Source organism: Lissotriton helveticus, chromosome 10 (genome assembly GCF_964261635.1).
Source record: "Lissotriton helveticus chromosome 10, aLisHel1.1, whole genome shotgun sequence".
Lineage (NCBI taxonomy): Eukaryota > Metazoa > Chordata > Amphibia > Caudata > Salamandridae > Lissotriton > Lissotriton helveticus.
In genome coordinates, this window is record NC_136071.1 from 86,004,295 (window position 1) to 86,029,264 (window position 24,970).

Here is a 24,970-nt window from a genome sequence, read left to right on the forward strand (position 1 = left end):
ACACAGAGCCACACACACAAACAGAGCCACACACACAAACAGAGCCACACACACAAACAGAGCCACACACACAAACAGAGCCACACACACAAACAGAGCCACACACACAAACAGAGCCACACACACAAACAGAGCCACACACACAAACAGAGCCACACACACAAACAGAGCCACACACACAAACAGAGCCACACACACACAGAGCCACACACACAGAGCCACACACACAGAGCCACACACACAGAGCCACACACACAGAGCCACACACACAGAGCCACACACACAGAGCCACACACACAGAGCCACACACACAGAGCCACACACACAGAGCCACACACACGCACAAACCGAGCCACACGCACAAACCGAGCCACACGCACAAACCGAGCCACACGCACAAACAGAGCCACACGCACAAACAGAGCCACACGCACAAACAGAGCCACACGCACAAACAGAGCCACACGCACAAACAGAGCCACACGCACAAACAGAGCCACACGCACAAACAGAGCCACACGCACAAACAGAGCCACACGCACAAACAGAGCCACACGCACAAACAGAGCCACACACACAAACAGAGCCACACACACAAACAGAGCCACACACAAACAGAGCCACACACACAAACAGAGCCACACACACACAAACAGAGCCACACACACACAAACAGAGCCACACACACACACAGAGCCACACACACACACAGAGCCACACACACACACAGAGCCACACACACACAGAGCCACACACACACACAGAGCCACACACACACACACAGACATCCCTCAGTCTAGGTCAGCCACACGCCCATCTCTGCCCAGTAACGCCCCAGGGAACAGAGGCAAGAAAAAACACTCACAAGCAGGGAACAGAGGCAAGAAACAGGGAACAGAGGCAAGAAAATCGAGCACAAGCAGGGAACGGAGGCAAGAAAATCACGCACAAGCAGGGAACAAAGGCAAGAAAATCGAGCACAAGCAGGGAAACAGAGCAAGAAAATCGAGCACAAGCAGGGAACAGAGGCGAGAAAAAGTTTATCATAAATCAGAGAGACATTGAGAAAAAAGCACACGTGGTACACAAAGCGATACTATATCGCATACAAACTGGTAGCTCGCTGTGAAAACCAGTTTTGCCCCAGTAGCTTTAACACCATCTGATTACTCACAGGAATGCTCTAATGTAGAGACAGGATATAACAAGGGGAGAGTAAGTTCGTTCGCATTGGTGCAGAGTCCCTCATACATTGTACGCGCCTATACTGCCCCCCTACAACACCTCACTGGACTGCGGGTAGTGGTTTAAAAGGCCCCAAAAACACGGTTTGACAGAACTGCCTCAACTGTACATGCTACGAATGAATGTCACAGCCCCGCCCCTCACAGGTGTAAAGAAGGTCCCCTTGCATGCATTTTGCCTCACCTCCTCGCCACCCGAAACAGCAGCACTCCCGCCGCACAGGCCGTGATCCCCCGGCCAAGCAGGCGGAGGGATATCCCACATTTCAATTCATGATTCACATTGGGACAGCACTTCCTCACCTCGTCCGCACTTAGCTCTTCCATGGTTTTCCTTTTAATGGCTGCAAAAGGGGTGCCGCCTCGGTGGGGTGTGGGTTTGTGGCTACACGGCCCTCTTCAGCGCCTCATAATGCGAAAGGAGGGTGGTGAGCCTCAGCGGCCACCGTCCGTCAGATTGGCTGGATCTGAGGGGGACAGTCGGCGCCCAGCGTCCAAAATTCTGCCGCTGCGCCGTGTCTCTGCCGCGCATCCGTGTTTGGGTTGCACCAGTGCCCAGCTGTCACTATGGTTTCTTGCCCTACTACCAGCCCACTACACAGCTGCGATGACCGGAGCTGCCGCTCTCAGGATTATTCATCAAACCACCCAGGCGGCAATCTTGGCCACGTCACGAGATTGCACGAGAGCACAGCAAGACGCCACCGCTCAGCCAATTGAAGAACCCAATCTCAAGAATCCTTACAGCAACAGAGGAGGGGCTGGGTGACGCCAGGACTTATGGCGCCGTCTCCGTAGCAACAGCGTACAGGGGGCTGGAAATGGGAGGAACTAGGCTAGCGAAAAGGAGGAGCTCAAGAAACTTTATGAGGTGGTGCTCCTGGAAAGTAAACTGACGGTTATCAGTGGGTAGAGCCTCGGTGCAATTTAGCCACGCCCGTTAAAGCCCAGTTTCCCACACTCAAACTCTATAAACACGTAGAAAACAAGGGATACCAGAGAAACCAGCACTCGCCATTAGAGGAGCGCTCCACACCACCACGTTTCTCCGAGGCGAAGCAGAAATGCCTTGGAGAAACGCGCTGCCATTTTACGACTGGGGGGCGTATTTTTCTTTCTCTCCTCTTCCCATTGGCTGGAATGTAAAATTCCAGCCAATGGGAAGGAGAAAGAACATGAAAAAACACGCCCCCGAATCCCAAAATGACGGGGCTTTAACTGACAGACGCCCCTCTTCTCCAATGGCTGGCCTATGTTTAGGAAGCCAGCCAATGGAGAAGAGGGGCGGGTTCAAGCCCCACACTAAGACATAAGATCTCGCCGGCGAGACTGCACAAGCGCAGCCTACGCAGGCCGAGACCTAAAAACGAATCCTGCATTTTTGCAACTCCAGTATTGTTCAGCAAGGCACCTTAACTCTTACACACAGCATACATTTACTTTAGCATACTGATCTGCTCAGGCACGTTAATACCAATACCAAGCAAGCTAATTTGTTACTTTGAGTACTATTTACTCCGACATGAATACAAAAAAAGGATGAGGATTTTCACAATGGCTGGGTATGCAAAAAAAACAAAAAAAACTAGGGTGTTGCTATGTATGCTGTGCTGCAATATCTACACACCTTAATGGCGACAAGTTCAACTGTCAATACCACTTCTTAAACCTCATCACCCACTTCACACAAATGGAACGGGGGATATATTCAGATACAACATTCTGACCTGCCCAACACTTACTACCTGACAATTACAACAGAAAGAAACATGTTTACCTGGAGTAGGTCCGTCTGCGTTCTTTCTGAATTTTCTGGTATTCCATAAGCTCCTTGGCAAAGTCATTTGTGAATTCATCAAGCTTGGATTTTTTCTTCACTCTGTAATAAACATGGGTACACTACTTCAGTTCATGAAATTTCCTGCTTCTGTTGGTTCTCACACAGTACTTTCTGGAAAATCCCTCTTATGGAAGCTCATAATTGCCAACTCTTATAAAGAACAAATAGGGAAAGGACCCTACTTCAACAAATGCTTACGCAGTATACATGCTTGCAGTCTCACTATCACAGGTTACAACTAAATCATGAATTATACACCTGCGGGACATAATGTACATTTGCGCAAAAGCAGTAATCCTGCTAGCACCATACCAGACCCTGTACTGTAAAATTATAATTCAGTTCCCACTGCCAAAGCATTCAAAATCGTATTCTTCTATTCTACCACCAATATCTAATCTTTGATGCTCAATTCTATTTTAGTATAGATTTCTTCATGTTTAATTCTTTGCTCATTATGCTCTCAGCATTACAATATGCTCCATTCCTATTTCAGTGATACATCAAGTATTTTGATCAAAGGTCTTAATACGTGTGCCATGTAGAATAAATACTGGCAAGCAAGGGAAGCAGTGCGCAGTTTTCAAATCAAACTGTGTAACCATCAGATCGCTGAATGGGAGCAGGCCAAATTGCCTGTGAGAGAATCTGTAAAAAAAAACTATTCTGTCAAACATTTCACAATACTACCACAGTAAAGTACAAACAGGCTGGAGAAATGTATTAGTATGGATAAGTGCAAAATGGACGACAGGGAAAGAGATGAAATAACCTGAGCTGAACCTAAGCAAGAGCAGACATATAAAACACAAACAATCATATGTCCTTTTAATTTAAGGAAACTGGCTGCCCCACAGTAGAAGTCCGCATCAGAGTCAGATTATTATGATGGCAAGATAGAAAGGCTGTATATCAAAATTGCCTGATTTACTCTCCTGCACCAATCGGGAAGCAGAAGAGTGTTATATGAAATAAGATGCTCATGAAGGAGAGGAAACCAAACATGGGAAGTTTGTTGGAAATAAATAGAAAGGCAAGCAGAGGAAAGATGTAAGGCAGAATTAGGTTATACAAAAAAGTACAGCCTCCTAAAGATACATTCTTCCTTTCTAAGTCACCAAACAGAGAATCTTTTTCCTTTTGAAGGCCTAGGAAGTTCTTGTCAGCAGAGTCCTTAATTCCTTCAAAATTTTCATGAAGTCTAGGGGCAAGCAAGATTGCTATTTGTAGGAAGCTGGGTTCCTGTTGCAGTAACCCCCCCACTTTTTGCCGAACTACTGATGCATTTTGACTTGATGTGCACCGGGTCCCTGCCAATCAGGTTCCAGGGACCTGTGTTTCCTAAAAACTGTACCATGTTCCCCGAATTGGCATCCCTCTGGCTACATGTCACACTCTTGCAAAAAGTACCAAGGGCACTGTGGCCAGGGAAGGCCTCTAAGGGCACCAACACTTATTGTGCCACCATCAGAGGCCCTGTATGTATGTATGTGTGTGTATATATATATATATATATATATATATATATATATATACACACACACACACACACACACACGCACAGCCAGCCAGCCATTGCAGGCTCCGTGTTTTGGTGCAGAACGAAGTGAAGTCGACATGGCACACATCCCGGTGTCATGCCTACAACCCACTACCCTGGCATAGATCAGCCACACCTCTAGCTGGGTGCACTATACCAGTGGTGAGGGTACAGGTGCATGTGCCCTGTACCCCTACAGTGTGTAGATCAATTCTTAGTCATTGTAAGTGCAGTAATACCATTAAGAGTATATGGTGCTGGTAGTTTGTCATTATGAACTCCACAGCGCCATAATAGCTTTACTGAAAACTGGAAAGTTTGGTATCAAACTTCTCAGCACATTAAACCCACACTGATGCCAGTATGGGATTTAATGAAAAATGCACTCAGAGGGCATCTTAGAGATGCCCCCTGAAAAACGACCAGCCTCTGGTGGGTTCCCTGACTGGTAGACACTAGCCTGCCAACACAAGACAGGTTTCTGGAGCCCTGGGGTGGAAGCCTTTGCTCCCCGAGCCCAGAAACAAAGCCTTCCCTGGGCGGAGGTGTTCACACCTGCCCCAGGCCAGGAGGAGCCATCTGTGGCAGGGGAGCTTTAAAGGTCTTGAAGCCTTTGTAATGTAACCCCCAGCCTCTCCTGCTATCAGGAGCAGGCCCCCTTCCTGTCTCCCCTCCCTTTCAACGGGAAAACAGGCGAGAGGAATTAGCAAACCCCACCCCTCCAGTGGGGGAGGCGAGGTGAAGCCCATTCTTCAGTGCCCGCTATCTTGCAGATGGCAGGCCCTCCCCAATCAGGATTAGGGATGTGCTCACTCCCCCACGTGGGGTGAGCACACCAAGTGTGTAGTCACCCTAAGGTCAGTAGCCCATTGGCTACTGACCACGAGATCCCTAAAACGGCCCCTAAATACAGTATTTAAAGGGCAGTCCTGAACCAAGAAGACAGATTCCCTCAACCCCCAAAGAAGGATAATAGAAGACGTCCAGCAGAGGAGACTGCAGAGAAGAAATGACTTGGCCCCAACCCTACCGGCCTATCTGCAGTTTCCAGAGATCCTGCGCCAAAAGTCACTTTGTCCTGCAGCGAGCGACCTCCAGAACCCTGGGAGGACTGACTGCCTTCAACAAAGAGCAGATCGCCAGTAAACAGCAGCTCTGTTCAAAATAAACTCCCAAGACAGACTCTGAGCCTGCTGAGGACAAAGAAACCAGATGCCTGAAACCACCACTGCACCCGTCGCCTACAGCCAGAGTTCGAGTGGCCCACCAGTACCAGCCAGGTCCCCCAGCACAACAGAGTCCGAGTCCACTGGGGTTGACCCCTCCAGGACTCCCCAACATCGCCTGCAGCCTCTGCATGGAAGCCCCCCAACCGTGAGTGGCACGGTGAAATCCAACCTCAAGACACCCCTGCATCCAGCCGCCCCGAAAAGAACCCGAGGTGCACCTACGTCTTCAAGACCTCCAGCTTATCTGCCGAGCTGTTGGTTCCTCCTGGAAGTCTTTCTGGACTGAGCCTGCAGCTAAAAACCAAAACCGAAAATCCCTATTGAAAACAGGGCACCCGATGCAAAACAGCACGCTGCACCCAGCTGCCCCTGTGGGTGCACTTTGTGTGCTAAACCAGATCCCCCTTTCCCCTGAGCCTAACACCAGGAGCTTTTCTCCCACAACCTTGGGACATGCTCATGTGCGGCCACCAACTGGAGGCCCCTTATCCCCCAATGGCTAACATTGGGCCTCAGCACTCTGCACCTGGCAGCCCTCGTGCTGCTGGGGGTGTTTTGAGAGTGCATCCTTGACCCTGGGGGAACCCTTGTTTTAACCCCAGAAACTCAACCCCACAGACCGAGTACTTACCTGGAAACCTATAACTTCTTTTCTCGCCATAGGAATACATAGAATGTTTTTCCCTGAAAAATGTTTTCAAGTGTGGAGTTGATTTGTTTGGAAACCTGAAAAACTACAACTGTGTAAAACAGATTTTACTTACCTTTTCTCTAGAAAATGTCCCAATGTGATATCTAGGCATATCACACGGAGTAGAAAAAGTAATCTGAAAAGTAACTAAAAAGTAATCTGAACAGTAATTTCGATATTTTGACTTGCTTGTATTTCAATCAAACTGCATTTGAACCTGCATTCAATTGTAAAGACTGCACAGATTTTGCAAAGCATTTATTTAACTTACCTGTCCCAGACTTGGCTTGGTTCTAGAAATAAAATAACTTAATATTTTTTATACAAACAAAATTGGTCTGAGTTCAGTCTTAGTGTGTGACATAATTTGCTGATTGAGTGTGTACAACAAATGCTTAACACAACCCTCTGATAGAGCCTTCCTGCTCGCCCACACTACCACAAATCGAGAGTAAGGTACTATCTACTTTTACCTTGGTCTACCTTTGTGGGTCCACTGGACTCTGGGCACACTATATCTCATTTTGGTATAGTTTATACAGAGCTAGCTTCCTACACTATTACAATAGGTATTCAAGAGCCAGGAGTTCAGTCAGGGCTGGAAGGCTGTGATAAATGTTTATGTATGAAACCCTGTATAAAAAAACACAGTTTGCACACTATCTCTAGTGCTCCCTTGTAAATGGAGTACGCCTTGATCCACTCCTGGAGGTTGAATGAAATTTGAATTGTACTAATATTGGATTGCCAAAGTGTGAAAATGGGTAGATGAGAAATAAGAGTGAGAGGGTTAAACATAAGAGCTGGTCGAGCAGATCAAAATGGCACTCCTCTTGCAAATGGATTGTGGATAAACAAAAAATATCTGTGCATCTCACATTTTCTGCCATGAAAAAGGAATCAATTTGTTTTGTCCCACACTGGTAAAACAATATGCAGGAACGTTACAAACCGAATCTGGGCTCTCTTTTTTAGCTGACCATGGTTCGTGAAATGCCAACTTGTATGACATCTCCAATATGTAGAATGGTAAAAAAAATGTGGGCTACACAGCCGCAGAATAAACATGTCCTAGTATGACATTTTGAAAAGCTTCTTTTACTGTCACGAAGTACATAGGAGCTAATAATCATGGCTCTGTTTGGGAGAAAGTATATGGAATTTCTTCTGAAACAGTGATAGTCTCTCTCAAAAGGAATCACGTCCTTGCATTAGGTCTAAAAGTACTTTTAAGACCTGAATTCTTTGCACTGGAATGGGCATGGGTTGAAGGATGAGGGAAAGAAGAGCACTGCATCTGGTGATGCAGGGGAAGGGGGGGGGGGGGTCTTTCAATATCATATCATAGATATCATGTGTATCTATTCACAGTAGATACACAAAGTGCAAAGGGAATGCCCAGACAAGGGATTTCAATCCAAGACTGATATGCATTTTGGCTGGTCAGTTGGTGGAGAACTGCTGACTGGAATGCAGCCTGGGCACCCTGGCACAATGGCATGACCAGAGGTTCACTCGTTTTAGAATCAACAGAGTAGAAAGGTCAGTCTTTTCTGTGCAGGGCTGCAATGAAGACATCCTCAGATTCAACTCCTGCAGTGAAGGGAGCTGAATTTAGCATATTTAAAGCTGAAATGCTGACAGCATGACACCAAAGGACTACCACATAGTACATGTGCTGAAACCATTTTGATCGAGGGTAGTGTAATTAAAGTAGGAGCAGAGTCCATGGGAGAAAGCTTAACTGAATGCAGAAAAAGGCCTTTTTGTGTGCAAAGTTGTGTTTAAAGGCAGCATGTTTTCTACACTTTACAATGAGGATTCCTAGTTTGAAGTGGGGCAGCATTCAAGTAGCACCAGAACCAACAGAAGATCCACTGTCTGAGAACTCCGAGCTTGTGCAGGCTTTATACAGACATTACTTCCAGTAGTAATATTTACTGACAATGGGTTATAATGATCATTTTGCATTCTCCTGCTCCATTCAGATTTAGGTTCAGACAATCAATGATACCAGGGTGAAAAAGCATAAGAATGCATCCATGGGCACCGAATCGAAAATGCTTCCCCTACAGTTTCAAAGGACTGAAGAGTTGCTCAGTATCTACAACAGTTACATATATGCTTTAAAGAGAGACATCCAGCAAGGTTACATACATAAATAGCATATAGAGAATTTAAACAATCTTAACTGTTTTCAATTGAAAGGCCCACAAGTCTGAACATCAGGTCATGGGAAATATTTAAATGCTGACTGCAGAGGTGAATGGCCAAAAACAAGCACTCTTTCTTACATGTTTTCCTCAATATTACCAGAGAAAGAACACTGTGGTATGAATATTCATGTTCCGTTGTCTTTTTGATTTTCTAATTATGAGCCATATACTACAGTAGGCCCTCCGAGCATAGACTTACATGGGTACTATTTACCCAAAAATGTAAAAGAAAAAAATTGTCCAGCAAAAAAGGAAGTACATAAAATTCCTATGAAATTCTCCTCTGAAAATGACATTTCAAATCCTTTTAAGCCTCACTCAGATTTCTAATACACACAAAATTCAGTACTAGGAAACATGTATTTGTGGGCATATTCATGGAAATCCAGAGACTAAATTTTTCCATAGTCTAAGTCAGAAAATTGATGAACTTTATGATTAGAAATCAGTTTCATATGCAGCGACTGATCTTTAACACCTGACAGAGAGGTAAACTCCTCTAAAACACAAGACTTTAAGCTGTTCAACTGTGTGGTAAATAAATGGCGTACAGTTTCCTCACCTACTGTGTGGTAGTGTAGGGAAACGAGCATGAAGTCACTACCTGGTAGCTGAGATACCCAACTTGTGGGTATAACTATCAAGGTTGAATATTGCCACAAAAACGGCCCCTTGTATGTTGCACTGGCTGCTTGTACTTCGGTTATTCCTCATATTGATTGGTTTGGAGTTTCCTCATATTGACTAGTTTGGAGTTTCAGAGAGTTGTCCTTGTGTTGAAGGTGACCTGTGTGTGGTGACCCTGCAAAAGAAGGGCTGTTGTAGAGTAATCCAAAACTTTATACTGGGACTGCTACTTATCTCTTGCATACCCTCATTGAAATATTAAAAGCAGAGATGGAGTGTAAGGGAAATCTCATACTGTTTAATCTACAATTAAAATATATTCTGCACACTCTCTATAGATTCTGATTGTAGGCTAGTAGTTCTCAAACCCTTAGGGGTAAACCTGGAAATAGCACAAAGGATTAAGCAAATACATGGAATTCATAGTAAAGGCTCTATTGGGAGAAGGTGTGAAACAATTAACTGACCCTTTTGTTCTTTAGAGTGAAAAGCAGTAATCACTGTGGATCTTATCAAATAAATACTATTTCAGTAGCTAAAGTGTGCCTAAACTGTGGACAAGAGGCGGGCTGATTGTGCAACGGGTGATATTTTCACAGTGTTGCTGCCACGGTTTACTTGATTACATTGGTGGTGGTCTTTTTAGAGATGTGCAAATCCGCTGTGGAAATTAAGATGGAGATTAAGATGGGCTACTGATCAGCCGCAGGCTAGAGGTGTGCCAAAGATAAGCCCCTGTATCTGTCCATGCAGTCACCCAGGGACTGTCTTCTCTCTGTCACCAGTGGGGTCAGGGAATTTAATGCTCAATTCAGCAGGTTTGGATCTTAAATCTACTTCTTCCACCTATATGCTGAGCCTATCACTACTGAGCCACTGTGACGAACCAGGTATGAGATGCCCTCACTTCCACTTTACATTCATTTTCTGCCATCCTCCTAGGGAGACAAATCAATGGAGGAGTACTATGCTCTAGGCTGTGTCCCTGAGGCAATGAAAGTTGTATCTCTACCCTGAGCCCTAATTAACTACTGCTCTTTAGTGAAACACTACTGAGAGGTCTTTGATCTGGTCATCTTCAAGCAGTGGACCTCATTAAGACAGGGATGCAGGATAACCCTTACACTGACTTCGTGAACACTATAGTGGGATGATTTATCACTATCGTCCGGAAAATAGTAAGGTAGGGAGCACAGCTGTCATTTTTAACGAACATCTACTGTGTTGTATTACCTGACTGGGATGACACCTGGCATGTTTTATATTGCCTCAGTCAAAGACGCATACTTATCCGACAGATGCTCGAGCTGATGAACAAGTTACTTGCCTTCGTTAACGCTTTTTCTGGTGGATACAGTATCTGCCTGTGTATTCCTCAACTTTTGAATATCCCCTGCGCCAGCATTCCACTGACATTCACCACATCCGGCGGGAGGTAGAAGGAACTCAGGTTGACCCGTTCAATCTCCAGGCATGATGGTGCAGGCTCTGGAGGTGAGGAATTTTCCTCAGAACCAGAGGAATCAAGGGTATCGGAGGAAACTCCTAAAGGAGTTGCAGGCTCCAATACATTTGATACACGCCCCCAAACGCTCTCTGCATCAGATACTGGAGACTGCAAAACAGGCAGTGCGTGTTCTTGTGAGTGGAAAATAGGTCCAACCGAGGAGAACCCCACATCTGGAAGATGTGACAGACCCCCTACGGATGAAGCGCCACTCGCAATCGGCCAAGTAATGCAGACTGAGACTGTCCGCACGAACACTCCGCACACCGGCTAGATGATTTGTAAACACACAAACCTGATGGTTCTGAGCCAAGGACCAGAGTCGCAGAGCCTCTCGACAGACGATACGACCCTACACCTCCCTGCTTGTTGATGTACCACGGTAGTGTTGACTGTCAGGACCTGCCCCGACTGACCGCGAAGGGAAGGAAGGAAAGCCTTTAGTGCCAAACGTATCACCCGCAATTCCAGAAAGTTGGTGTGACGGAACCTTTCCTCTGGAGACCAAAGACCCTTGACCTCCAGATCCCCCAGATGAGCACCCCACCCTAAAGCGGAGGCGCCTGTGATCACTGTGGCCACCGATGGAGGAGGCTGAAAGGGCTTTCCTTGAGACGGGTTGCCCTGCACACTCCACCAAGTCAGCTCTGCTGCAGCGTCTCTGGAGATTCTGACTGACACCCTAAGATCTTCGTTGTGTTGAAACCACTGCCTGCGGAGGCACCACTGGAGTGCCCTCATGTGCCAGCGTGCATGGTTGACCAACAGAATGCAGGAAGCGAACAGACAGAGCAGGCGAAGGATCTTCAGGACCGGAACAACTGCTCCATCATGAAACAGGAATCATCTCCTGAATGTTGAGAATCCTTTGCGGAGGTGGAAAAGCTTGACACAGTAGAATCCAGTACCGCCCCTATGAACAGGCTGCGCTGAGAAGGCACCAGGTGAGATTTGGGCACATTTATTGAAAACCCCAAGTTAAACAACAGTTGAGCTGTCACTTGCAGATGATGAAGCACCATCACCAGCGACTCTGCCTTGAGCAGCCAGTCGTCCAGGTAAGGGAAAACCGGGATCCCTGACCTCCTGAGATGAGCTGCCACCACTGCATTCACCTTTGTGAAGACTCGAGGTGCAGTAGTAAGGCCAAACGGTAGGACCGCAAACTGGTAGTGCAGCAACCCTACCGTAAAACGGAGATACTTCCTGTGCGACTTCAGGATGGGGATGTGAAAATACGCATCCTGTAAATCGATCAACACCATCCAGTCCTCTTGCTGAAGCGCCAAAGAACCTGAGGAAGGGTCAGCATCTAAAATTTCTCCTGTTTGAGGTAAAACTTCAAGACACGGAGGTCCATGATCAGACGTAACCTGCCATCCTTTTTGGGAATCAGGAAATACCGGGAGTAGCATCCCTAACCCCTTTCCTGCTCCGGAACCACCTCTATCGCACATTTTTGTAATAAAGCAAGGACCTCCTTCTGAAGAAGTATATGGTCCTCTGAACAGAAACCTTGGCAAGGAGGAAGAAATTCCCAAAAGGGAAGGGCGTACCCATTCTCTATAAGGTTTATAACCCAAAGGTCTGACATGACAGATTTCCAACTCTGTAGAAAGTGAGACCGCAGACACCTCTACAGGACCCACATGTTCCAGGATGGGGGAATCTAGGGCTGCTTTCCTGCGTTACAGGGGGAGCAGGGGAGGTAGAAGAAGAGGAGGAGAGATTGCGGGCTGATCAACTTTGGAGACCCATGCTTCCTCCTCTATAGGACTTATAAAGAGGATTTTGCTGCGGTTGTTTCCGAGGCTGTCGCAAGCTACGAAAGGAAGAACTTCCAAACCCTCGATACTTCTTATATCCAAACCCCCTTGAATGTGTTTGTAAGTTTAAGGAGTTTGCTGTGGCTTTGCTATCTTTAAATCTCTGAAGAGCAGAATCAGCCTTCTCCCCGAAACGTTTGGAACCATCAAAGGGCAAATCAAAAAGGGTAGTCTGTACGTCTGGGGAAAACACAGAGGATCTAAGCCCAGCCTGTCTCCTGGTAACTATGGAGGAGCTCATAACCATGGCCACCGAATCAGCTGTATCCAGGCCAGACTGTATAACCTGTTGAGCAGCAGCCTGAGCATCCAACAGAACCTCCATAAAATGTCCCCGCTCTTCATCAGGCAACTTGGGCGCCAATTGCTTAGCCGAATAATCAATGCATGTATGTAACGTTCCAACAAACAGGTAGCATTGGTTGATTCTAGTGCCATGCTAGAGGAAGAAAAGACCTTAGCCGATTGCTCCAACTTTTTAGGGTCCCTATCGGCAGGAGCCTGAGGAAAAGGCACGTGAAGATTGTTTAGAACAGGATGCCTATACCACCAAACTTTCCAGAGACGGATGTGTAGAAAGAAAAGGAGGATCTCCTGGAGCAGACCTATATCTCCTAGCCAGAGATTTAGATAGAGCAGGTGAAAAGAGCGGTTTACACCACACTTCCAGGATAGGCCCAGTTAAAGCTTCATTAAAAGGCAACAACGGCTCAACTATTGAAGATGGCGAATGCAAAACTTCTGGGAGAAAATTTGGCTTGCAACTGCCTACAGCAGAATATAAGTCTAAAAGCCCTGCAGCCTTTCTGATGATGGTATGACATGGAGCTATCTCTTGAGGTGGAGAAGCCCTTGAATAAAGCTCCCACTCTGGGCAGGTGTCCAGGCCACTAGTCTCCTGAATCCCTTTGAAATCATTGACAGACTCCTGGGGAACAGCGTTTACAACGCAACTTTTACAACGCAACTTTTACAACGCAGTACCTTTACCACGCAACTTTTACAACGCAAGTTGTTACAACGACTTGCGCTGGGGGGCACTCTAGGAGAGGGAATAGTTATATTACTATCCAAAACCTTCCCTACTATCCACGGGGACTGGAGTTGGAATAGTAAATTAAACTATTCACTATCCAGCACCCCCCCCCCCCAACGCAAGTCGTTGTAACGACTTGCGTTGTGAAAGTTGCGTAGTCAAGGCATGCGTTGTAAAAGCATGCGTGGTAATGACATACATCCCTAACTCACCAAAGTCAACCTTCTCTCTCTGAAACTGTTCTACATCCAACAGTCTCTGCGCCTCTCTCCTCGAGCGAAACCTCGGTTGCGGCGCCGACAGATCCAGAGCCGGCGTCGAAGGAGGATCCCAAGGTGGAATTGGCGCCGTAACAGGCAGAGAGGAAGGCCCGCCAGACGGGGCAGTCGGCATGAAAGGCACGTAGGGTGCCTGGGCATAATGCTGAGGCACGCCCAAATTGAAAGCCAGCGGACCCACGGGACCTGAAGGTGCTCCGGAGGGGGAGGCTACCTTGGCAAACACGCCATACATTGCGTTTAAAAAATGCATAGGATCTGAACCCGAGTAGGAAATTGAGGATACGGAGCGGAGTCAGCATCCACACGAGGAGCGTCTGACGTCGGAACAGCCGGAGCCACAGGTTCAGTCTCGTGTACAGGAGAAGGATCATCCTGAACTGGCAAGCCTCAGAGCTCCTTAGCGTCAGCGACCGCGCCAGAGTACTTTTTGGAGAAGGAGATCTTCCCGGAGTTACTTGAGGAGATGGCGAAGGAGACAAAGCCTTTTTAACGATGTCGAGGAGCCAGAGAAGGTGATCTCGAAGCCCTTTTCTTCGATTAACGGCACTGAGAGCCATACCGCCTCTTCTTCTTGTGCTTCGTAGCATGCGAAGTCGACTACTTCGACTTGGATATTTTTCGCCCTCTCTTCTCCTTACTTGTGCCATAAAACGCTTGGTCTCCCATTCTTTCAAAGCCTTTGGGTTAATTTTACGACAGAAGGAACAGCCCTCCACATCGTGGTCTAACCACAAACACCACAAACAGTCCTCATGGGGGTCAGTGATGGACATATGACCCACACCCTCTCTACAGGGCTTAAATCCGGACTTCCTCGAAGTCGCCATTGCAAAGCAACAGTTAAAACTGGAGAAACAACAAAGTAATTCGACACAGTATGGAGAGTCCCAGAAAACCGTTAAACGTTGACAGCGCAGAAAAAAGGGACTGACGCCACCAAGCCGACGAGGCTCTCTTATGGCTCCAGTTACGTCATACGGAGGGATGTATGTCATTACGACGCGGTGTTTACACCGCGCTACCATTACAACGCAGTTATCACAACGCAAGTCGTTACAACGACTTGCGCTGTAGGCGCTGGACTTAGGAATAGTATGATTTACTATTCCAACTCCAGCCCACGTAACAGTAGGGAAGGTGTTGGAATAGTAAATCATACTATTCCTTAGTATATAGCGCCATCCAGCGCAAGTCGTAACGACTTACGTTGTGATGACCGCGTCGTAATGGTAGTGCGGTGTATAGACCGCGTTGTAATGGTCGTCTCCCCATACGGAGTCGCGAGCAGAGACATAGTATTGTGATGAAGTCAGTGTGGAGAGCTAGGAAGAAGTTTCCACGGAATGCTGGAGCAGGGGATATTCAAAAGCTGAGTAATCCACAGGCAGATGTATCCATCAGAAATCACAAATCCTCTCTTGCAGTTAATTAGAAACATACCTCTACGGTTAAGCACAGTGGTGATGGGTGACATACCTTGTGACAAGGGCTACAGGACACTATTTTTTTTAACACTTAAATCCTTGTGCCTAACTCAGTTGAGCAAGTGCACCACCCATATTGGTGGCCACACGTTATGTCTGTTGCTTGAAGGGGACTATCAGAAAGCAGTGGCTAGCATTTACCCCTCTATGTTGGATAGATCATCTTATTGAACTTTCTCAGCTTATAGTGGAAGATGGACCTTAAAATAATTCACAATCTTCTTTGAAACACTGAATTTGGCAATAGACTCATGTCCTAAAAGAGATTGGACAGGTTTAACTCCACTCTGGACAAAGTCCTGAACAATAAAATATCTATAAAAAACTATCTTCAATTGAGCTAAAAATGCCTCTCTACCATCTAGGCATCAGGAAAGTGGACACCTGGGGCTGGCAAGGCGCTTCTCAATTAGGTCTGTCTGAGCTGACGAACAAGTTACATACCTTCGGTAACGATATATCTGTAAGAAACAGTAGTTAGTATTAGATTCCTTACCTTAGAATATCCCCAGGCGTCAGTCTGGATCCGGAAACTTTTGCGTAGCAGTACCCCTGCGTCGTCTGCAGGCGTCCCCTGCGGCTCCGCGTCGTCGGCGTCGTGCGCCGTGATGACGTCGCTGGAGTATATAGACGCCGCCTCCGCGCGCTGACGTCAGTTCTTTGCAAACAGCTTTTCCGCGCCAGAACACGCAGAGCCATGTGAGAACTAACACTGGTGCCATTTGAAACTAGGGCCCTGAAAGGGATGTCCTTAACCCTAGGTATCAGTTCGCAGAACGGGGAGGATGGGTGGGGCGGTAAGGAATCTAATACTAACTACTGTTTCTTACAGATATATCGTTACCGAAGGTAAGTAACTTGTTCATCTGAAAGAAACAGGTTAGTATTAGATTCCTTACCTTAGAATAGATACCCCAGCAATACCAACCCCGGTGGTGGGTCTGCGAACCAATACAATCCTACACCAGAAAATCCTGGAGGACCGAACAGCCAAAGAAGCCGTCCCTCCGGACTTGACTGTCCAGGCAGTAATGCCTCGCAAAGGTGTGCAGCGAGGCCCACGTAGCCGCCTGGCAAATGTCCTGCAAAGGGACTCCCCGGCCCAGGGCAGTAGTAGCCGCCGTGGCCCGAGTGGAATGGGCCCTCAGCCCAACAGGAGGCTCCTTCCGAGCCAAAGAGTAGCATGCTTTGATGCACAGGACGACCCACCGAGAGATGGTTCGTTTCTGTACCGCCCTTCCCTTCTTCTCACCCACGTAGCCAACAAACAGTTGGTCATCCACCCGGAACTGGCGTGTGCGATCCATATAAAATGAAAGCGCACGTTTTGGGTCCAGACGATGGAGCCGCTCTTCATCTTTTGAAGGATGCGGAGGCGGGAAGAAGGAGGGTAAGGTGATGGACTGCCCGATGTGAAAAGCAGAAACTACTTTGGGCAGGAAAGAAGGTCTAGTCCTAAGAACCACCTTGTCAGGATGAACGGACAAGAAAGGAGGTTTAACAGAAAGAGCCTGGAGCTCGCTCACTCTCCTGGCAGAGGTGATGGCAACCAGGAAGGCCGTCTTTAAAGTGAGAAGACGGAGAGGACAGGAATGAAGCGGCTCAAAGGGAGCACACATCAAGAATGTCAGAACCAGGTTCAAGTCCCACTGAGGCATCACGAACGGAACAGGTGGATACATGTGCGTGATGCCTTTCAAGAATCTCAGTACAATAGGGGACTTGAATAAAGAAGGCTGATCAGGTAGCCTTAAGAAGGCGGAAAGGGCAGAAAGGTAGCCCTTGATAGTGCCCAGAGCAGAGCCCTGCTGGGCAAGAGAAAGAAGGAAGAGGAGAACCTCGGAAAGAGGGGCAGAAAGGGGATCCACAGCCTTTGCTGTGCACCATGCCACAAATCTGTTCCACCGGCAGGCGTATACCGACTTTGTGGAGGGACGCCTGGCTGCCAGAATCACTTCACAGACTTCAGGAGGCAAGTCAAATGGCCTCAACTGTCGCCGCTCAATCTCCAAGCATGGAGGTGGAGACTGGACAGGTTCGGGTGGAGGACCGTCCCCTGCTGCTGCGACAGAAGGTCCTCCTGAAGGGGCAGGCGGATCGAGGGACCGACTGACATGCTGAGTAGCTCGGGATACCAGTACCTTCGAGCCCAGTCCGGAGCCACAAGGATAACTCGGGCCCGGTCGCGCCTGATCTTCTTCAGCACTCTGGGCAGAAGTGGTATAGGCGGAAAGGCGTACAACAGACCGCAACTCCACTCGCGCCGAAAGGCTTCGCCGAGCGAGTGCCGTCTTGGAAACTCCAACGCGCAGAACTGATGACATTGCGCGTTCTCTTCTGTGGCGAATAGATCTAACCAAGGCTCTCCCCATTGCAGAAAGAGGCCTTTCGCCACGTCCGAGTTCAGACGCCATTCGTGATCCACCGAGCACCGACGGCTGAGTTCGTCCGCCCTGGCGTTCAGAGAACCTGCCAGGTGTTGAACCGTCAGAGTCACGCCCTGACGTTCCAGCCATTGCCAGAGGCGCAGGGCCTCTTGGCAAAGGGTCCACGACCCCACACCGCCCTGTTTGTTGCAGTACCACATGGCGGTGGTGTTGTCCGTGAACACCTTCACTACACTCCCGTTGACAAAGGGGAGGAATGCCTTCAGTGCTAGGCGAATCGCCCGCAGCTCCAACATGTTGATATGGAGCCGGGACTCCGCCGGAGACCAGATGCCTCTGATCTCCGCCTCTCCCAAGTGGCCTCCCCAGCCCTGGAGGGACGCGTCCGTCACAACTACGTGCTCCGGTTGGGGAAGGGAGAGGGATCTGCCTCTGACCCAATCGCGGTCCGTAAGCCACCACTGCAACTGTCTCGCAGTGCCCTCCGAGATCAGGACATGGTCGGATAGGTTGCCCTGATGCTGGGCCCACTGAAACTTCAGGTCCCACTGCAGAGCCCGCATCCGCCACCTGGCGTGATGCACCAGTAGGATGCAGGAGGCCATCAGCCCCAGAAGCCGCAGCGTCAACCTGACCGAAACCCGGGATAACGGCTGAAAGATGGGAATCAGAGCCTGAATATCCCGGACCCGCCGTTCCGGAGGATAAACCCGAAACTGCGCCGAGTCGAGAACCGCTCCGATGAAAAGGAGCTTTTGAGAGGGACACAGGTGTGATTTCGGCACATTGATGGAAAACCCCAGCTCGTGCAGGAGGTCTGCCGTCATCTGAAGGTGGTGGACGACTGTTCGGGGCGAGCCCGCCTTCAACAACCAGTCGTCGAGGTTGGGGAAGACTGAAACCCCCAACCGGCGCAGATGAGCTGCGACCACCGCCATCACTTTCGTGAACACCCGTGGGGCGCTGGTAAGGCCGAATGGGAGCACGATAAACTGAAAGTGCTCGTGGCCTACCGTGAACCGCAGGTAACGCCGGTGGGCCGGAAGGACGGGGATGTGAAAATACGCATCCTGCAAGTCCAACGCTACCATCCAGTCTTGTGGGTCTAGAGCAGCCAAGACCTGAGCCAAAGTCAACATCTTGAACTTCTCCTTCCGGAGGAAGCCGTTGACGTTCCGTAGGTCCAAGATAGGACGTAGGCCCCCTTTGTCCTTCTTGGGCACCAGAAAGTAGTGGGAGTAGCAACCACACCCTACTTCTGGCCCAGGAACGCGCTCGATGGCCCCCTTGGCCAAGAGGGCCGTAACTTCCTCCTGCAGAAGTGTCAAGTGGTCCCCCGACACACGGTGGTTCTGCGGTGGCATGGCTGGAGGAGTGGTCTCGAAGGGGAGGGAGTAGCCCCTTCGGACGAGCTGCAGCACCCACCTGTCCGAAGTGATAGTGCGCCAGCGGGAGTGGTGATGGCGAACCCTGCCACCCACTGGCGTCACATGGGCCTGAAAGCTCGGACTAGGAGGATTTGGAGGCTGCTGCGGGGGGAGGTGTGGACTGACCTCGCCGCTGTCCCCGACCGCCACCACGGCGGAATCCACGGCCGCCACCGCGCTGAGGAGCGTTCTGCGGTGCGTGGCTGGCAGCACGTGTGGGACCGCCCCTTCCGTGGCCACGAAAGGAGCGAAACGAACCCGTTTGCTGGCGCTGGGTCGAGAGACCCAAGGTCTTGGCCGTGACCCTGGAGTCCTTGAAGCGCTCAAGCGCGTTGTCCGCTTTGTCGCCGAACAGGCGACTGCCATCGAATGGCATGTCCATCAGGGCATTCTGGACATCCGGCGAGAAGTTGGCGGATCTCAGCCAAGCATGGCGACGAATCGCCACCGTCGTGGACATTGCTCTGCCCAGCGAGTCGGTCGTGTCAAGACCACACCGTATGGAATACCTCGCCGCGTCTCGGCCCTCAACCAAAGCCTGGCCGAGCTTGTCCCGTACCTCCTGCGGGCATTGCGGCAGGCACTCGGCGACCGTATCCCACAGAGAGTGGGTATAGCGGCCCAAGAGGCACGCGGTGTTGCAAGACCGCAGTCCCAGACTCAGCGACGAGAAGACCTTCTTGCCGTACTGGTCATACCGCTTAGATTCCCGATCGGGCGGGGCCGTCGGGAATGCGGACTGGGAAGTGGAGGCCTGGATCACCAGACTCTCAGGGGAGGGATGGGTGGATAGGAAGGCAGGGTCGTCCGCACACTGACGGTGGCGCCTGGCAACATTCCGATCCACAGGTGAACCGGAAGCGGGCCTGGACCACGTGCCCAAAAGGACATCCGTCAAGGCGTCATTAAACGGCAGCAGAGGCTCCTGTGGACATGACTGCGGTTTGAACACCTCAGTGAGGATGTTAGGCTTCACCTTAGCGACGGGGAGCTCAAGGCTCAAGGCCTTGGCAGCCCTCATCAGCACCACCGAATAGGCAGCCCCAGCCTCCGACGCCACAGTGGGAGGCGAGACAAACCCAGGGTTAGGCGAGTCGTCCAGGCCACTGGCATCACCCAATTCACCTTGCCAGTCCACATCGTACTGGCATTCTCGTGACAGAGGGTCCTCAGACCCCTCCCAACCCTCTCCATAATCGTCCTCATCGCCATAGTTGGAATCAACGATATAGACCGGCTCTTTGGAGCCAATGGGCCCCAACGGCGCCGGACTCGGCGTCGGACGATGCCGGTCCGACTCCGCGTCCGGATTCGGAGAGGGAATGGGGGTGGCGCCGCGCGGCGCCGGAGCCCCGACGCCGGCCGGAACCGGCGTCGGAGTCACGGCGCCGCGCGGAGGCGGCACCACGGGTTGCCCCGAAGGGAATCGGCGCCGGAGAGGCCGGTTGACCAGCCGGCGACGACCCTGAAGGGCCCAGCGGCGCCGGGGCCGGAACCGCCGGCGGCGTCGGGGCAGGTGCACCCGAACCGCTCGGGCCCCCAGACGGGACCGACGGGCCCGCAGGCCCCGCCGGAGGAGACAGCGCCCTCATGGCCATGAGGAACTCCTCTACCTCCTCACGCGACGCGCCTTGCCCAGGGACCGGCGGGTATGGAGCAGGCGGCGTCGGCGACCCATGCGGGGCCGGGGCCACCCGAACCCCCGGCCGCATCGCGCGGGCATCGGGGGTACGATGACGACGCCCCGACTTCTTGTGCTTACCTGAGGAACCGGAGGAATGGTGACGACTTCCGGAGCGCTCGTGGCGGCTCCGCGACCGCTCCCTCGACCTCCGACCGGACCGGGACCGCTCTTGACGTGGGGCCGACACCCGGAGCTCGAGCAGCTTGCGGGACCGCTCCCGTCTAGCCTTGCCCGTCAAGGCCCGGCAGTCGACGCAGGACTCCACGTCGTGGTCCGCGCCCAGACACCGGAGGCAGAGTCGATGGTGGTCGGTGACCGACATCAGGCGGTCGCACCCGTCACAACTCTTAAAACCGGGCATCCTACCGGCACCTGAAAGAAGTTAGAGTTTATCAAAAAACTTGGTCAAAAGACCGGAGTACTGCTCTTCGGATCTGCGCTAACTGGCGCGGAAAAAAGAAGAACTGACGTCAGCGCGCGGAGGCGGCGTCTATATACTCCAGCGACGTCATCACGGCGCACGACGCGGAGCCACAGGGGACGCCTGCAGACGACGCCTACCGACGCGCAGGGGTACTGCTACGCAAAAGTTTCTGGATCCAGACTGACGCCTGGGGATATTCTAAGGTAAGGAATCTAATACTAACCTGTTTCTTTCAGATAAGATAGTTTGAGCACTGAGCTGAAGATACTGCTCATCATTAGGCTGGTCAGACAGACGCTCTTTTCAGCCTCAAACCAAAGTAACTTCTTAGCTGTCATCCATCTGCGGATGCGCTACAACCATCTGAAACGTATAATGAGTAAAACACAGTTCAGTCTACCTGAGTTTGGGAAAGAAAGATACCATCCTGCACTGGGAAGAGAGAAGGCACAAACAGAGGATGTAGGAGACATCACTACACTGGCGGAGTCGTATGGGGCCCAGATCGTATCATATGCCGACGATACCCAACTCCTCTTCACTTGCGGGAAGGGGTCGGAGTTTGACGGAGAGAGCATCTGAGGGTGCCTTGGGGCTGTTTTTAAATGGTTCCAGCTAAACAGCCTCAAGTGCAACTCAGATAAATCTGAGGTGCTCTTCTTCGGCTGTCGGTCTGATCCGAGCTGGCAGGACTGGTGGCCTGTAGATAGGTTTCCTCCATCGGCTGCATCTACGATAGCCAAGAACCTCGGTGTGAAAGTCGATAACGGCTGGACGCTGAAGTCCCAGATTCTTGGCTTAGCAGGAACATGTTTCGGCCTTCTTAAGATGCTCCGTAAGTTTCTTCCTCTGCTCCCGTTGGAGCATAGGAAAATCACGGTGCAGGCCCTCATTGGGTCGCAGCTTGACTATGCCCATGTTCTGTACTTGGGCTTGCCGGAGTACCTTCTTCAACGTCTGCAGGTGGTCCAGAACTCGGCTGCGCGGGCCATCTTTGGCCTACATAGCCGAGCCAAAGCATCTGACCTCCTGCAGTCTTTACATTGGCTGCCTATCCGTAAACGGATAGTGTTCAAGGCACTTACTCTGGCCCACAAGGCCTTTCATGCTTCCGGGGCCAAATATATTCAAAAACGGCTGGCTCTCTATCTTCCTGTCAGATCTCTTAGGTCAGCGTCGCAGTTTCTTGCTGCGGTCCCAGTCATAAGAAGAGCACGGACTGGGGGCCGGTCTTTCATGCGCCTGACGCCTCAGCTTGTTCTTCGCAGGAACTCCAATCTGTTGGCTTTCAGAAAGGACTTGAAATCCTGGCTATTCATTCAGTAGTCATTAGCAAAATTACCCGTGAATTTGAACAGTTATGATTTTTTTTCTGCTTTTACAGATTGCCCCTGAGGAAGGGACACCATTGTCCCGAAATGCATCGGGCACTGCGTAAAATGGTCTTGTTATGAACTGTGATGAGGAAAACTTTGTTTATATTCATGTATTTGAATTTACATACATCAATGTATCAATGTTATGTTTGAATTAGACAGCTTTATGGTGTTCTGATGTAATCGAATCATTTGTTTTGGATATTTGAATCAATATAAAAAATGAAATCATAGATTAAATTTATCGGATATTCATATGTTATTACAGACTTGATTATTGGGAATTGTGCGATGAGGTATACGATTTTGATTATTTGAAACCAGAGTCCTTTTGGACTCCAACAGCACAGTGCACAGCGTTTCCTGCCATCCTTGGCGGTTTTTTGTTTTGATTGCTTTCTAGCACTTGAGGAGCAGCAAGTGCCACGCTGCGGCACCTATGTAATAAACATTTTAAACTCATTGAGTTGTTAAGACTAGATTGAATAGGGATTGCGCTTCCTAACCTACCTTTTGAAGCTATTCATTCAGTAGGCCATATTCCTTTTTCTTCTGTTGTAGGTCAAAGCGCCGGGACACTCCCCGGAGTAGCCGAGCGCTATATAAAACACCACCTAACATTAACATAACTTCTCTGCCCAATAGTAAAAGACTACAGGCGTTTTAAATAATCATGAGTTGCTTATAAAACGGCAGCTAGCCTTCTGAGAGAAATCAATCCCTTTTTCCACCGGGACAAGAATGACCCTGTAGTTTCTGCATGCGTCCTATTCAAAATCTGTGAAAGTAACCACTCTTAATTTAGCCTCGTTCACCATCTTCTGGCTACTCTTCAATGGGTACTAAACTAAGCCATTACACGGGTCTCAAAACTACAGTAGAGCAGTGTGCTGCTCATATGCGTCTACAAAACACAAGAGTATTTTATGGCCCGAGAATATCCAAGACAGCCTATGTACTCTACCCTTACACATCAACCCCTCTCTATAACCTGAAAACCTGCAATAACTATGCAGAACAAGTTACTTACCTTCGTTAACAATATTTCTAATGGATACTCTAACCACAGATTCCTTACCTTGTGAATATTCCTCAGGCATCGAACTGGATCCAGAAACTTTAAAAGCAGTACTCTTGTTTGCCAGCAGGTGGTGAAGTGCCACTCCGTGCTGACGTTGTCCAGCTCTAAAAGAGATGAGCAAAGCAGCATTGTAGTTCCACCCATGCACCCTGGGGTCAGTTGCATTCTACTGTCCGCACCTTCAGATGCAGAGCCCACTGGCCGATTTGCATGACCTGACTGCACATCCCTAGAATTGGGGCCTTATTAGATGGAAAGGGCGCAGTTCACAGAATGAGGAGGTGGAAGGGTCAGTGAGGAATCTACGGCTAGATAAGAAAATCCACCAAATGATCATTTCTGAGGTAAGTAACGTTGTCTGCTGAATGGATACTTCTGATAGCAGATTACTCACTTTGTGAATAGATACCATAGCAGTACCTCTCAGGTGGTGGCTGCGGCTAGTGTGTTACCGAAGGTACATAATTCACTTCTCTGATCGAAACTTCTATCCGCAGATTCCTCGCCTTCAGAATGCCAAAGCAATACTGAATGGAAGGAGGGCTGTGGATGGACTCAAACCAGAAGGACCGGCTGAATGAGCAAAAGGTCCCTCGTCTGATGGTTGAGCCAGTAGTACTTTGTGAAAGCATGCATTGACGCACATGTCGCCACCTGACAAATGTCCAGGACCAGTACTCTGCATGCAGTGCAGTGGTAGCAGCCTTAGCTCTCTTGGAATTAACCCATAGTCTTCTTGAGGCTGCTCTTTTGCTAGTGCGTAGATCTTTAAGCAGAGAACAATCAATTCAATTGGAAGAAGGTCTGCCTTAGAACTGCCTTGTCCTGCTTTGCTCCAGGAAACCCTAAAAAAAGAGTTAATTGTCCACTCAATGCTCCTACTTAGATGCTTAACGTGCAAGTTACATTTTCTTTTTATAGCCAACTGTCTTTAGTGTGTGGTGCTGTAGATTCACATACTCTGCATACTCCAACCAGTTGGTCTTGTACGTTCGCAAGTTGCACCCACCCAAAAAAGTCTTTTGAGTTACAAGATACACTGGCTGTATGGTGGTTTCTCTGAAATGGCC

At 49.5% G+C, this 24,970-nt stretch overlaps 1 protein-coding gene across 5 annotated transcripts in view; it reads right to left on the reverse strand.

The window, feature by feature from the left end:
- Positions 1 to 24,970, reverse strand: part of RBBP6 (RB binding protein 6, ubiquitin ligase) — a 418,994-nt gene that overhangs the window by 55,278 nt on the left and 338,746 nt on the right. For all 5 annotated transcript variants that reach the window (XM_078664816.1, XM_078664819.1, XM_078664818.1 and 2 more), the window contains one exon: positions 3,022 to 3,123. In XM_078664816.1, the coding sequence (XP_078520942.1) occupies positions 3,022 to 3,123 (102 nt within the window). The remainder of the gene's footprint in view (positions 1 to 3,021; positions 3,124 to 24,970) is intronic.